At 46.0% G+C, this 14,095-nt stretch overlaps 1 protein-coding gene across 8 annotated transcripts in view; it reads right to left on the bottom strand.

Moving 5' to 3' along the window:
* The window catches only part of LOC110524008 (neuron navigator 2), a 104,429-nt gene that overhangs the window by 15,257 nt on the left and 75,077 nt on the right, over nt 1-14,095 (bottom strand). For 5 of the 8 annotated variants that reach the window (XM_036978702.1, XM_036978728.1, XM_036978723.1 and 2 more), the window contains 8 exons: nt 9,711-9,763; nt 9,277-9,300; nt 9,050-9,124; nt 6,057-6,140; nt 5,825-5,948; nt 5,519-5,676; nt 4,127-4,135; nt 3,769-3,944 (listed from right to left, as the gene is read on the bottom strand). In XM_036978702.1, the coding sequence (XP_036834597.1) occupies nt 3,769-3,944; nt 4,127-4,135; nt 5,519-5,676; nt 5,825-5,948; nt 6,057-6,140; nt 9,050-9,124; nt 9,277-9,300; nt 9,711-9,763 (703 nt within the window). The remainder of the gene's footprint in view (nt 1-3,768; nt 3,945-4,126; nt 4,136-5,518; nt 5,677-5,824; nt 5,949-6,056; nt 6,141-9,049; nt 9,125-9,276; nt 9,301-9,710; nt 9,764-14,095) is intronic. The other 3 variants (XM_036978712.1, XM_036978741.1, XM_036978757.1) reach the window with 1 other exon arrangement.

The raw sequence follows: 14,095 nt of genomic DNA, 5'->3' as shown, positions 1-14,095 counted from the left end.
CAATTTTATAAAAATGTAAAAAACTGAACCAATCACATTTGTGTAACTAGTCAGACCCTTTACTCAGTACTTTGTTGAAGCCCCATTGGCAGCGATTACAGACTCCAGTCTTCTTGGGTATGACACTACAAGCTTGGCACACCTGTATTTGGGGAGTTTCTCCCATTCTTCTCTGCAGATTCTCTTAAGCTCTGTCAGGTTGTATGGGGAGTGTCGCTGCACAGCTATTTTCAGGTCTCTCCAGAGATGTTTGATCAGATTCAAGTCCAGGCTCTGGCTGGGCCACTCAAGGACATTCAGAGACTTGTGGCTGGGCCACTCCTGTGTTGTCTGACTGTGTGCTTAGGGTCGTTTTCCTGTTGGAAAGTGAACCTTTGCCCAAGTCTGTGATCCTGAGCGCTCTGGAGCAGGTTTTCATCAAGGATCTCTTTGTACTTTGCTCCGTTCATCTTTCCCTCAATCCTGACTAGTATCCCATTCCCTGCTGCTGAAACTCATCCCCACAGCATGATGCTGCCACCACCATGCTTCACTGTAGGGATGGTGCCAGGTTTCCTCCAGATGTGACGCTTGGCATTCAGGCCAAAGAGTTCAATCTTGGTTTCATCAGACCAGAAAATCTTGTTTCTCATGGTCTGAGTCCATGCTGGCTGTCATGTGTCTTTAATGAGGTGTGGCTTCCGTCTCACCACTCTACCATAAAGGCCTGATTGGTGGAGTGCTGCAGAGATTGTTGTCCTTCTGGAAGGTTCTCCCATCTCCACAGAGGAACTCTGGAGCTCTGTCAGTGTGACCATCGGGTTCTTGGTCACATCCCTGACCAAGGCCCTTCTCCCCCAATTGCTCAGTTTGGCCGGGTGGCCAGCTCTACGAAAAGTCTTGGTGGTTCCAGACTTCTTCCATTAAAGAATGATGGAGGCCACTGTGTTCTTGAGTACCTTCAAATGCTGCAGACATTTTTTGGTACCCTTCCCCAGATCTATGCCTCAACACAATCCTGTCTCTGAACTCTACGGACAATTCCTTCGACCTCATGGCTTGGTTTTTGCTCTGACATGCACTGTCAACCAGACCTTATATAAACAGGTGTGTGCCTTTCACAATCATGTCCAATCAATTGAATTTACCACAGGTGGACTCCAATCAAGTTGCAGAAACATCTCAAGGATGATCAATGGAAACAGGATGCACCTGAGCTCAATTTCAAGTCTTACAGCAAAGGGTCTAAATACCTATGTAAATAAGGTATTTCTGTCTTTTGGTGGTGGAGGCAATGTGATGGTCTGGGGGTCTTTCAACAGATCTTCTGTTGAATCTGACAATTCATCTTAATGATTGTACAGTCGTCTCAAATAAAACTGTGAAGCACCTCGGCGTTACTCTGGACCCTGATCTCTCTTCTGACGAACATATCAAGACTGTTTCAAGGACAGCTTTTTTCCATCTACGTAACATTGCAAAAATCTGAAACTTTCTGTGCAAAAATGATGCAGAAAATGTATCCATGCTTTTGTTACTTCTAGGTTAGACTACTGCAATGCTCTACTTTCCGGCTACCCGGATAAAGCACTAAATAAACTTCAGTTAGTGCTAAATACGGCTGCTAGAATCCTGACTGGAATCAAACATTTTTATCATATTACTCCAGTGTTATCCTCTCTACACTGGCTTCCTGTTAAGGCAAGGGCTGATTTCAAGGTTTTACTGCTAACCTACAAAGCATTACATGGGCTTGCTCCTACCTATCTCTCTGATTTGGTCCTGCCGTACATACCTACACGTACGCTACGGTCACAAGACGCAGGCCTCCTAATTGTCCCTAGAATTTCTAAGCAAATAACTGGAGGCAGGGCTTTCTCCTATAGAGCTCCATTTTTATGGAATGGTCTGCCTACTCATGTGAGAGACGCAAACTCGGTCTCAACCTTTAAGTCTTTACTGAAGACTCATCTCTTCAGTGGGTCATATGATTGAGTGTAGTCTGTCCCAGGAGTGCGAAGGTGAACGGAAAGGCTCTGGAGCAACGAACCGCCCATGCTGTCTCTGCCTGGCCGGTTCCCCTCTTTCCACTGGGATACTCTGCCTCTAACCCTATTACAGGGGCTGAGTCACTGGCTTACTGGTGCTCTTTCATGCCATCCCTAGGAGGGGTGCGTCACTTGAGTGGGTTGAGTCACTGATGTGATCTTTCTGTCTGGGTTGGCTCCCCCCCTTGGGTTGGGCCGTGGCGGAGATCTTTGTGGGCTATACTCGGCCTTGTCTCAGGATGGTAAGTTGGTGGTTGAAGATATCCCTCTAGTGGTGTGGGGGCTGTGCTTTGGCAAAGTGGGTGGGGTTATATCCTTCCTGTTTGGCCCTGTCCGGGGGTATCATCGGATGGGGCCACCGTGTCTCCTGACCCCTCCTGTCTCAGCCTCCAGTATTTATGCTGCAGTAGTTTATGTGTTCGGGGGCTAGGGTCAGTTTGTTATATATGGAGTACTTCTCCTGTCTTATCCGGTGTTGTGTGTGAATTTAAGTATGCTCTCTCTAATTCTCTTTCTCTCTTTCTTTCTCTCTCTCGGAGGACCTGAGCCCTAGGACCATGCCTCAGGACTACCTGGCATGATGACTCCTTGCTGTCCCCAGTCCACCTGGCCGTGCTGCTGCTCCAGTTTCAACTGTTCTGCCTGTGATTATTATTATTTGACCATGCTGGTCATTTATGAACATTTGAACATCTTGGCCATGTTCTGTTATAATCTCCACCCGGCACAGCCAGAAGAGGACTGGCCACCCCTCATAGCCTGGTTCCTCTCTAGGTTTCTTCCTAGGTTTTGGCCTTTCTAGGGAGTTTTTCCTAGCCACCGTGCTTCTACACTTGCATTGCTTGCTGTTTGGGGTTTTAGGCTGGGTTTCTGTACAGCACTTTGAGATATCAGCTGATGTTCGAAGGGCTATATAAATACATTTGATTTGATTTGATTTTTGGTGGTGGTAAAGTGGGAGATTTGTACAGGGTAAAAGGGATCTTGAAGAAGGAAGGCTATCACTCCATTTTGCAACGCCATGCCATACCCTGTGAACGGCACTTAATTGGAGCCAATTTCCTCCTACAACAGGACAATGACCCAAAGCACAGCTCCAAACTATGCAAGAACTATTTAGGGAAGAAGCAGTCAGCTGGTATTCTGTTTATAATGGAATGGCCAGCACAGTCACCAGATCTCAACCCTATTGAGCTGTTGTGGGAGCAGCTTGACCGTATAGTACGTAAGAAGTGCCCATCAAGCCAATCCAACTTGTGGGAGGTGCTTCAGGAAGCATGGGGTGAAATCTCTTCAGATTACCTCAACAAATTGACAACTAGAATCCCAAAGGTCTGCAAGGCTGTAATTGCTGCAAATGGAGGATTATTTTGACGAAAGCAAAGTTTGAAGGACACAATTATTATTTCAATCAAAAATCATTATTTATAACCTTGTCAACGTCTTGACTAGATTTCCTATTCATTTTGCTACTGATTTCATCTATGTTTTCATGGGAAACAAGGGCATTTCTAAGTGACCCCAAACCTTTGAACGGTAGTGAATATATGATATAACGCTGTTGAGAGAGCTGTATCAGACACTATGGGAGTCTGTAGTAATCATTAATACGGTCATGTGATCTTCCAGACCCCTGAGTTGACTGTATTAAATGAGAAAACAGGGAGCCTCCACTATGATCCACTATCCCCTCCCATTTAGAAACAGGTGAGTGTCTAATAGCCTGGGCCCAGGTACTCACAGAGAGTTGGAGTGGGAGTTCCGGATCATGGGTGTTGAGGCGGTGGAGCCGTTGTATGCAGTTAGCTTGGGGGAGGAGGGCAGGGAACAGTCGGCCATCTCTTCTACGTCGGAGTGGGAGGACGCAGACTTGGACGACTTCTTCTTCCCAAATGCCTGCTTGAAGGAGCTCCGCAGCTGCAGCCAAGGATGGGGATGGGGTCAGAGAAGAGAAAAAAACAGAGAGACCTGATTACATAGTAAAGCACACAGACATATAAGGGGCCCAGAAATACATTTTGAATCACAAAACAGTTTTCACTATCTCCACCTAATCAAGGAATAAAAGTCAATTTTGGAAATGAGTGTGTTAATCTTACCTCATAAACCTCCACACGATAGGAGAGCACAAGAGGGGAAAGACAAGACCATAGCATGCTGATCATAGACCATTTCAACTTTAAGCGTGGAGACACAATAGAGGTAGAGTGGATTTGTAGAATAGAATAGGCTGTCCACAAGGCAGCTCACTAAAGAGACTGAACGCAAACTATACCCTCACAGCTACAAACAAGGAATGAACACAAGGCTAGGGAGGAAGAGTTATCACCTTTTATAAACTTCTCACTAATTGACACGACTACTCAACCACTAAAGGGGAGATGTAGATATTTAAACTCAGTAGTCATCTGCCCCCCTTGTGGTCAAATAGTCAGGTACGCCACGGTTGTACTTCTAACTAATACACAGATACTAGTATCATCACCGTCTGCGTACATAGTCATCATTCACCTTCCCTCCAGCACACGCAACAGCATCATGTCAGGACAAAAGAACACACGCGCAGACATTTTCATTTGACTTCATAGGTCAGTACAGGCAGTGTTCAACCAACATACATACTGTGTCCACACCTCTTTTCTACAGGCAGAAAATGCATGAGTATATTGACCTAAGCTCGTGTCTCCCGACTAACAGATTACAGGTGACCTTTTCGTAGTGGCGTGCAGTTTCTTTGCGGTTTTGCCATGTGTAATAAGGGAACACCTCACCATTCTCAACTCACAATCTAGTTTCTAGAGCAGCTCACTAACAACAATAACCATATTCACCGTTGCTCCTGCGCAAGAAGGCTGAGCACAAACAGAAGGATTGGAGGAAAGGGCAAGAACATCTGACAGATTAGACGTGCAGACAGAGACAGACAGACGAACGGACAGAACGACAGACAGCTAGCCAGCCATGTTGATAAACAGACAGACATAGAGGGACAGACAGACAGCTAGCCAGCCATGTTGATAAACAGACAGACATAGAGGGACAGACAGACAGCTAGCCAGCCATGTTGATAAACAGACAGACATAGAGGGACAGACAGACAGCTAGCCAGCCATGTTGATAAACAGACAGACATAGAGGGACAGACAGACAGCTAGCCAGCCATGTTGATAAACAGACAGATATAGAGGGACAGACAGACAGCTAGCCAGCCATGTTGATAGACAGACAGACATAGAGGGACAGACAGACAGCTAGCCAGCCATGTTGATAAACAGACAGACATAGAGGGACAGACAGACAGCTAGCCAGCCATGATGATATACAGACAGACATAGAGGGACAGACAGACAGCTAGCCAGCCATGTTGATAAACAGACAGACATAGAGGGACAGACAGACAGCTAGCCAGCCATGTTGATAAACAGACAGACATAGAGGGACAGACAGACAACTAGCCAGCCAGCTAGATAGACAGAGAGTGGAGGACCTACCCAGTTCTTCTTCGTCTTTTTGTTCTTGGCGTCCAGCTCCAAGTTGCTGCCCACGCTGGAGTGGCTGGTGGCGCTGGTGATGCTCGACACACTGTCAGACGAGTGCTGTCTGCGGATACACAGATCCTGCTGAGACTGGGGGCTTTCATTGGCTGAGGCTGTGGGATGCACAAGAGAGAGAGTGAGACACAGACCAGCATAGAATTCTAATCCATTCTGATTCGGTGTCAGATGCCCTTTTTCTCACTAGCAAATAGTCATTTGTTCTTGTTGGGTTTCATGTTAATGTGGGAGGTAACTTCTCACCTGGCCTATCACCTTTGCATGTGAGCTCTGGCAGGTTGATGACACCGTCGATGGCTGCCTGGGCTGCTGTGTTCTGCTTCTTCATGTGCTCTACGGTTTTCCTCAGGTCGTTCAGCTCAGAATCCTAAAATACAACAACACGATGAAGCAACACAGGTAGCATCACAATCCATCCAAGGAAAGACAGACATATTTCTGAGGAAACCGACATTTTGACGGCTCCAGTCCTTACCTTCTGCTCAGCCGTGGTGGTAAGGCCCTGGAGTCGGATGGTCATGTTCCCCAAGCTCTGCTCAAACGCTGCTACCAGGTGAGCCTACGGACACAGCAGTACACATTCAGTTATCCATGTGTAAGTTTGCAAACTGACCTGCAGACAATGTCATTTGTCCTCCTTCAACTGACACACATTTGTTAGATTCGCAAGCGCCCCCCCCCCCCCCCCCCCCCCCCCCCCTTCCCCCTCAGGTCTGGGAAAGTTTTAGGAAAAGGTCTCGCTCGTAAGAACACACCCACATACCTTTCACGACATGCAGACACAGAGCCAAAACAAAAACATACACAGGCGATGATGGCTTCCGTGTCAAGGTGTACGTTGAGTATTTTGAGTAAGAACGACGGGAGTCGGGTTGCTCCACAGGGACAGCTGGGGGAGTCACTGCATGTTAGAAATGGATCCATGCTGATATAATGGGCCAGGCTCTCTGCCGACTACCTGTCTACCTGTCTGGGCAGGGTTCCGTGGTTCAGTAGCCTGGTAGAGATGAAAATGAGGCCAACACGAGTCCTAAAAAAAACCCAACTCTAGCTAGCCACCATCGGGCTTCGTGAAACCAGAGACTTGCTACCTTCTCACCGCCACAGACGAGCAGAGAGAAAGGAAAAAGAGGGATTCGGGTTAAGCGGAAAACATTTCGGATGTTTTCTCCTCGTACGCAGAGTAAACGGATCACACGTATTTGTTATCTTCTGTAGAGATACAGGTGTGAGAGAAACATGCTGCTTCAAGTCATGCTGGTTATCAACCTGCACGTCGATTTACTCATCAATGCCACAGCTGGAAATTTGACGAAGGTGTACAAAGAGATTGCAGACCGGCTCAGTACGCAGTCAGTTTGGCAATCATATGCATCCAAAGAAACCACCTCAAATGCATGAAATCAATGGATGGCTTGTGTTGTAGAAGATAAATGCTAAAACTATTCCATACCGTAGGTGCTAGGATTTCCAAAGCTGCGGTGGGTTTTAGATAGTACATATTCTCTTATGCATCGCTGTTGTTGATATGCTTTGCAAAGGACAAGAATCAGCGCAATCGATTCACATTACACAGAAAACCTAAAGCATGCAATTAAAAAAAAGAAGAAAAATCAAACATGAAATCAAACATCACGTTCCTGGTAGTTGATAACAGCTTTACAGGCTAAACAAAAGCAGAACATCAAGAGCATTACAACAGAGACGAGCCTGTCCTCTGACATATCTAGGACAGACACACTGAGCTCCAACCTCTAGTTACAGCTCACAACCCAGCCATGTACTGTAGTAGCAGTAGTACGCAATACTGCTGTCTCCGCAATAAACAGACAAATTACCCAGGATGTAGTAGCAGTAGTATGCTATACTGCTAGCTCCACAATAAACAGACAAATACCCAGGATGTAGTAGCAGTGGTACGCTATACTGCTGGCTCCACAATAAACAGACAAATACCCAGGATGTAGTAGCAGTAGTACGCAATACTGCTGGCTCCACAATAAACAGACAAATACCCAGGATGTAGTAGCAGTAGTACGCAATACTGCTGGCTCCACAATAAACAGACAAATAACCAGGATGTATTAGCAGTAGTAGGCTATACTGCTAGCTCCACAATAAACAGACAAATACCCACAGGCCAACATACAAGATCACTTCCCAAAACAAAACATCCAGAGACTCAAAGCTCCTGAAGCCCTGTGAGAGCCCAGAGGTTCCAGTCAGATCCCACCTCAGTGAGGTCCTGCTGTATGTTGCTGTCCTCCTTGTGGCCTGCAGGGCTGTAACTCTGGCTACGTCTCAGCCTGGGCTGCAGCTTGCGTCTGGCCTTCCCTCTGGTTGCCTCCTTCCCCAGGGACGGGTAGTGGTTCAGGGGACACCACGTCACCATCACCGGGCTGCTAGCCCCTGGACTGGGGCTTTTGGCTGACATGGCTAAAGCGCCTCAGCTCAGGGTGATCCAGGTCCAGTCAGGGACCAGTCTGCCTTTGATAAAGAATGAGTCCGGTAGCAGACAGACGCTGAAGACGGATACTTAGGTGCTTCTGTTCTGATCATCACACAGAGGTATGAGTAAACACATGTTCTGATTCCTATCACAGCCCAGAGCCCGGCCGCCACGGAATATGAGCTGATAGCTTGGCAGAAGAGAAGGCGGGGAACAGATCTGGAGTGTTTCCATCAGACAGAGGGGCTGGTGTTGGGGCATGTGGCAGGTTGGCTGATTCCTCCACTATCAGGCTGTACAGTCTGTCAGGTCCTAGTGCAGGTATGTCTTACAGGGCTGGTAAGGCCAGGGGCTCAGGCCATACTCTAGCAGCCTAACCCGAGTTCTCTTACAAGGAACTACAGCCTTCATACTCCACCCAAGCCCCCCACAGCTGCTCTAGCCTGCTGTGTTGTGAAATCTCTGTTTGTGAGATCACATAACCAGTGTGGATGCGGGCCCGAGGATGTACCATTTCATTAGGCTGTTACTGACGCTGTTTCTGCTGCAGGGCTGTCATGTTTGTTTACATTCAGAGAGCAGATAATGGGGCTGAACGCCTGCTTCCCCTCTCAGACCATTACCCAGTGTCATGTTCAATGTGCAGTAGGAAGCCATGCAAAGGTAAACAAAAACACCACGCGCAATGCTGGAACTCTTTGACTTCTAGGCATTTTAAATTCTGGTAACACGCAACACTAGGACGAATCCATTCCAATGACCACAACCAAGGCATTATATACAGTTAGCAGGGTTGGGGTCAATTCCATTTAAATTCCAGTCAATTCACAACGTACACTGAAATACCAATTCCAATTCACTTCCGTGCTTTTCACTGAGGAAAATGTGGAATTGGAATTTGGTTTACTTTATGAATTGACCAAAATTTAAATGCAATTGACCCCAACCCTGACAGTTAGTACCAGCGGAACCATGATGCCACAGTGCTTAGCATAGTAACTATTTGCCATTAAACTTACATTAGCACTCAGCTGAGTGGTCAAACCAGACACCTTCTCCTGGGAAGCGTCCAATTCTCTCCGCAGCTTACGAATCTGAGAACAGACAAACAAGGTAATGCTTATCGACAGGAAACATCATATTAGGATATAGAGTATGTCGTACCCAAATAACTTTCTGGCTCATTAACAGTTATGATGTTACAGTCCCAAAGGTAATCAATGGTGGAAGGTAAAGTTGTTCTCACCTCCGACTGAGATTTCTCCTCCGGCTATGAAAAAGAGGAGAGGAGAAGAAAAGAGAGGTTTATGCGGGTCACAGTATGCATGGGATAAGACAGCAAGGCAGACAATCTGAACATATTCAGTTTCCGCTTTAGGCTATAAGGATTCACACAAGCAGTTGATTAGCAATGCAACTCGGCAGTCAAGTCAGACACATTGAGATGGCCCCTCTTCCCTTTCACCCATAAAGCTCACTGAGGGCTGGTTTCCCAGACACAGATGAACCCTAGTCCTGAACTAAAAAGCATGCTCAATGAAGAACATCAATTAAAATAACTTTTTATTTTTTAGCCCGGGACTAGGCTTAATCTTTGTCTGGGAAACCAGCCCTAAGTATATTAACATTGGTACTGTGTGTTTGGACAGTGCATCAAACATGAATCAAAGTGTCGCTCACCATGGAGTGGGCAGAGGAAGTGCTGGACACTAGAGACAGAGAGGAGCCGTGGACTGGAGAGAAACAAAAAAACAACAGTCGACTCATTCCTCTGGTGACGTCAATCATGGATAATGGCTTCATGCAAGCTGTGATTCATCTCCCCTCGGACGACTTTGGAGACAGGAACGTGCATAAACAGCTCCCCTGGGTGAACATTTACAACAGAGGTGCTGCTCTAGGTGTGTGTGTGTGACTGAGTGCGTGCGTGGCACTGTTATGTTACTGTGACTCGTTCACGTTGTAGCCTACCCTTTAATTGTGCTGATATGGTTTGACATCCACACATCAGCCCCGATATCTAACTGTCTGACTACACTCACATAACCACATGTCCAGACTTAAAATCGCCCCGGTGAGACATACAGTATGACACATTCACACTTTAGCAGCAGTCATCAGCCTATACATCATCATTACGCTTCAGTGAGTGCTGTTACTACACTAACACAGCCTCGCTAAATGAGCTGTCTCTCTCTCCATTAATCATAATGAAAATGGAACCACAACATCACCGCAGGACTAAAATGACAGCAGGGGGAAGTGCCAAACTTAAAGGTCCAATGCAGCCATTATTATCTCAAATCATTTCTGGGTAACGATGAAGCACCTTACTGTGATTGTTTTCAATTAAAATAGTCAAAAAGAAACAAAAGAGCAATTTCGCAAGCAAGAATTTTGCTCGAACTGTCTGGGGGTGGTCTGAGTAGGTGCAGAAAAACGGAAAACTAGCTGTTATTGGACGAGAGGTTTGGAACTCTTTCTTATTGGTCTATTAACTATACTGAACACAAATATAAATTCAACATGCAACAATTTCAAAGATTTGACTGAGTTACAGTTCATAAGGAAATCAGTCAATTGAAATGAATTCATTAGGCCCTAATCTATGGATTTCAAATGACTCGGCAGGGGTGCAGCCATGGGTAGGCCTGTGAAGGCATAGGCCCACCCACCGGGGAGCCAGGCCCAGCCACCGGGGAACCAGGCCCAGCCACCGGGGAGCCAGGCCCAGCCACCGGGGAGCCAGGCCCACCCACCGGGGAGCCAGGCCCAGCCAATCAGAATTCGTTTTTCTCCATAAAAGGGCTTTTCACATACATAAATGCTCAATTTCTGGGATCTTTTATTTCAGCTCATGAAACACAGATAAATCACGTTTTTGCCTGCACTGGGCCTTTAACTAAATGCTTAGCTGCTTGCCAAGCCTTTGTACAATTATTTAGAGCCCTGAGTGTGTTCTCTAATGTCCCAGAGTCCACTGAAGCGTGTGAATGTATAGTGGGGTAAAATCATTCCATAACAGTCTGGATTTCCAGGCACTGGTGTCAAAACCAAGGGCAGGTCTTATAGGACTACAAGCTCAAGGAAACCCATGAACCCATTTAGCCCAGGTATACACTTAGTTGCCAGTTTATTAGGTACACCCATATAGTACCGGGTCGCATCCCTCTTTGCCTACAGAACAGCTTGAATTCTTTGGGGCGTGGAAACATTGCTCAATTGGTATCAAGGGACCTATTGTGTGCCAGGAAAACATTACCCACACTATTACACCACCACCACCAGCCTGTACCAGGCAGGATGGGGACATGGACTCATGCTGCTTATGCCAAATCCTGACTTTGCGGACGCAACAGGAACCGGGATTCGTCGGACCAGGCAATGTTTTTCCATTCTCAACTGTCCAGTGTTGGTGACCGCTTGCCCACAGTAGCCGCTTCTTCTTGTTTTAGCCGATAGGAGTGGAACCCAGTGTGGTCGTCTGCTGTATTAGCTCCTCCATGACAAGGACAGACAAGTTTTGCGTTCCAAGATTCAGTTCTGCACACCACTGTTGTACTGCGCTGTTATTTACCTGTTATTTTACCTGCACACCTGTTAGCTTGCACGATTCTTGCCATTCTCCTTTGACCTCTCCTCAATGAGCTGCTTTCACCCACAGGACTACCGCTGACCGGATGTTTTTTGTTTGTCGCCCCATTCTCGGTAAACCCTAGACACTGTCGTCCGTGAAAAGCACAGGAGGCAATCCGTTTCTGAGATACTGGAACTGGCGAGCCCGGCACCGAAGATCTTACAAGGCTGAAAGTCACTTAGGTCACGCATTTTGGCTCTTCTAACGTTCAATCAAACAGTAACTGAATGCTTCGATGCCTGTCTGCCTGCTTTATACAGCAAGCAGTGGCCGCGTGACTCACTGTCTGTTGGAGCGAACCATTTTCGTGAACGGTGTGGTGTACCTAATAAACTGTATATCATTGCAGTAGGCCTATACAGTGCCTTCGGGAAAGTATTCAGACCCCTGACTTTTTCCACATTTTGCTACCTTACAGCCTTATTCTAAAATGGATTAAATTACAAAGAAATCCTCAGCAATCTACACACAATAACCCATCATACATTTTTGCTAATTTATTACAAATAAAGAACAGAAATACGTTATTTACATAAATATAAAGACCCTTTGCTATGAAACTCGAAATTACTCAGGTGCATCCTGTTTCCATTGATCATCCTTGATGCTTACTCCCGCTCCTCGGCGCTCTACGTTGCTATTTGTCTAATCATTACGCACACCTGCCACCATTGTTACCTGCACCTCATGACACTCCCCTGGACTCCATTACCTTCCTGATTACCTCCCCTATATCTGTCACTCCCCTTGGTTCTTTTCTGAGGCAATATTGACTCTGTTTCTGTCTGTACACTTTTCGTGTTTCTTGTTTGGTACTATGTTATTTTTATTATAAAATGTGCACTCATTGTACTTGCTTCCCGACTCCCAGCGTACACGTTATAGAATAATGCCTCCCCAAGGGGAAGCAGCAGCAGGGATTATATATATATTTTTTATTGGTTTCGTCGACTCCCACGCCTCGTCCGGCTCCCGCCCGGCTCCTCGGCCGGCTCCCGCGCATTCACTATACTTGCTTCCTGACTCCCAGCATACACGTTACACTTGAGGTTTTTCTACAACTTGATTGGAGTCCCCCTGTGGTAAATTCAATTGATTGAACATGATTTGGAAAGGCACACACCTATCTATATACAGTGCCTTGCGAAAGTATTCGGCCCCCTTGAACTTTGCGACCTTTTGCCACATTTCAGGCTTCAAACATAAAGATATAAAACTGTATTTTTTTGTGAAGAATCAACAACAAGTGGGACACAATCATGAACATTTATTGGATATTTCAAACTTTTTTAACAAATCAAAAACTTAAAAATTGGGCGTGCAAAATTATTCAGCCCCTTTACTTTCAGTGCAGCAAACTCTCTCCAGAAGTTCAGTGAGGATCTCTGAATGATCCAATGTTGACCTAAATGACTAATGATGATAAATACAATCCACCTGTGTGTAATCAAGTCTCCGTATAAATGCACCTGCACTGTGATAGTCTCAGAGGTCCGTTAAAAGCGCAGAGAGCATCATGAAGAACAAGGAACACACCAGGCAGGTCCGAGATACTGTTGTGAAGAAGTTTAAAGCCGGATTTGGATACAAAAATATTTCCCAAGCTTTAAACATCCCAAGGAGCACTGTGCAAGCGCTAATATTGAAATGGAAGGAGTATCAGACCACTGCAAATCTACCAAGACCTGGCCGTCCCTCTAAACTTTCAGCTCATACAAGGAGAAGACTGATCAGAGATGCAGCCAAGAGGCCCATGATCACTCTGGATGAACTGCAGAGATCTACAGCTGAGGTGGGAGACTCTGTCCATAGGACAACAATCAGTCGTATATTGCACAAATCTGGCCTTTATGGAAGAGTGGCAAGAAGAAAGCCATATCTTAAAGATATCCATAAAAAGTGTCGTTTAAAGTTTGCCACAAGCCACCTGGGAGACACACCAAACATGTGGAAGAAGGTGCTCTGGTCAGATGAAACCAAAATTGAACTTTTTGGCAACAATGCAAAATGTTATGTTTGGTGTAAAAGCAACACAGCTCATCACCTTGAACACACCATCCCCACTGTCAAACATGGTGGTGTTAGCATCATGGTTTGGGCCTGCTTTTCTTCAGAAGGGACAGGGAAGATGGTTAAAATTGATGGGAAGATGGATGGAGCCAAATACAGGACCATTCTGGAAGAAAACCTGATGGAGTCTGCAAAAGAGACTGGGACGGAGATTTGTCTTCCAACAAGACAATGATCCAAAACATAAAGCAAAATCTACAATGGAATGGTTAAAAAATAAACATATCCAGGTGTTAGAATGGCCAAGTCAAAGTCCAGACCTGAATCCAATCGAGAATCTGTGGAAAGAACTGAAAACTGCTGTTCACAAATGCTCTCCATCCAACCTCACTGAGCTCGAGCTGTTTGCAAGGAGGGA

Source organism: Oncorhynchus mykiss, chromosome 1, assembly GCF_013265735.2.
Source record: "Oncorhynchus mykiss isolate Arlee chromosome 1, USDA_OmykA_1.1, whole genome shotgun sequence".
Taxonomy (NCBI): Eukaryota; Metazoa; Chordata; class Actinopteri; order Salmoniformes; family Salmonidae; genus Oncorhynchus; species Oncorhynchus mykiss.
The sequence above is the reverse complement of the archived record's forward strand: the minus strand, read 5'-3'. Positions and strand labels throughout refer to the sequence as shown.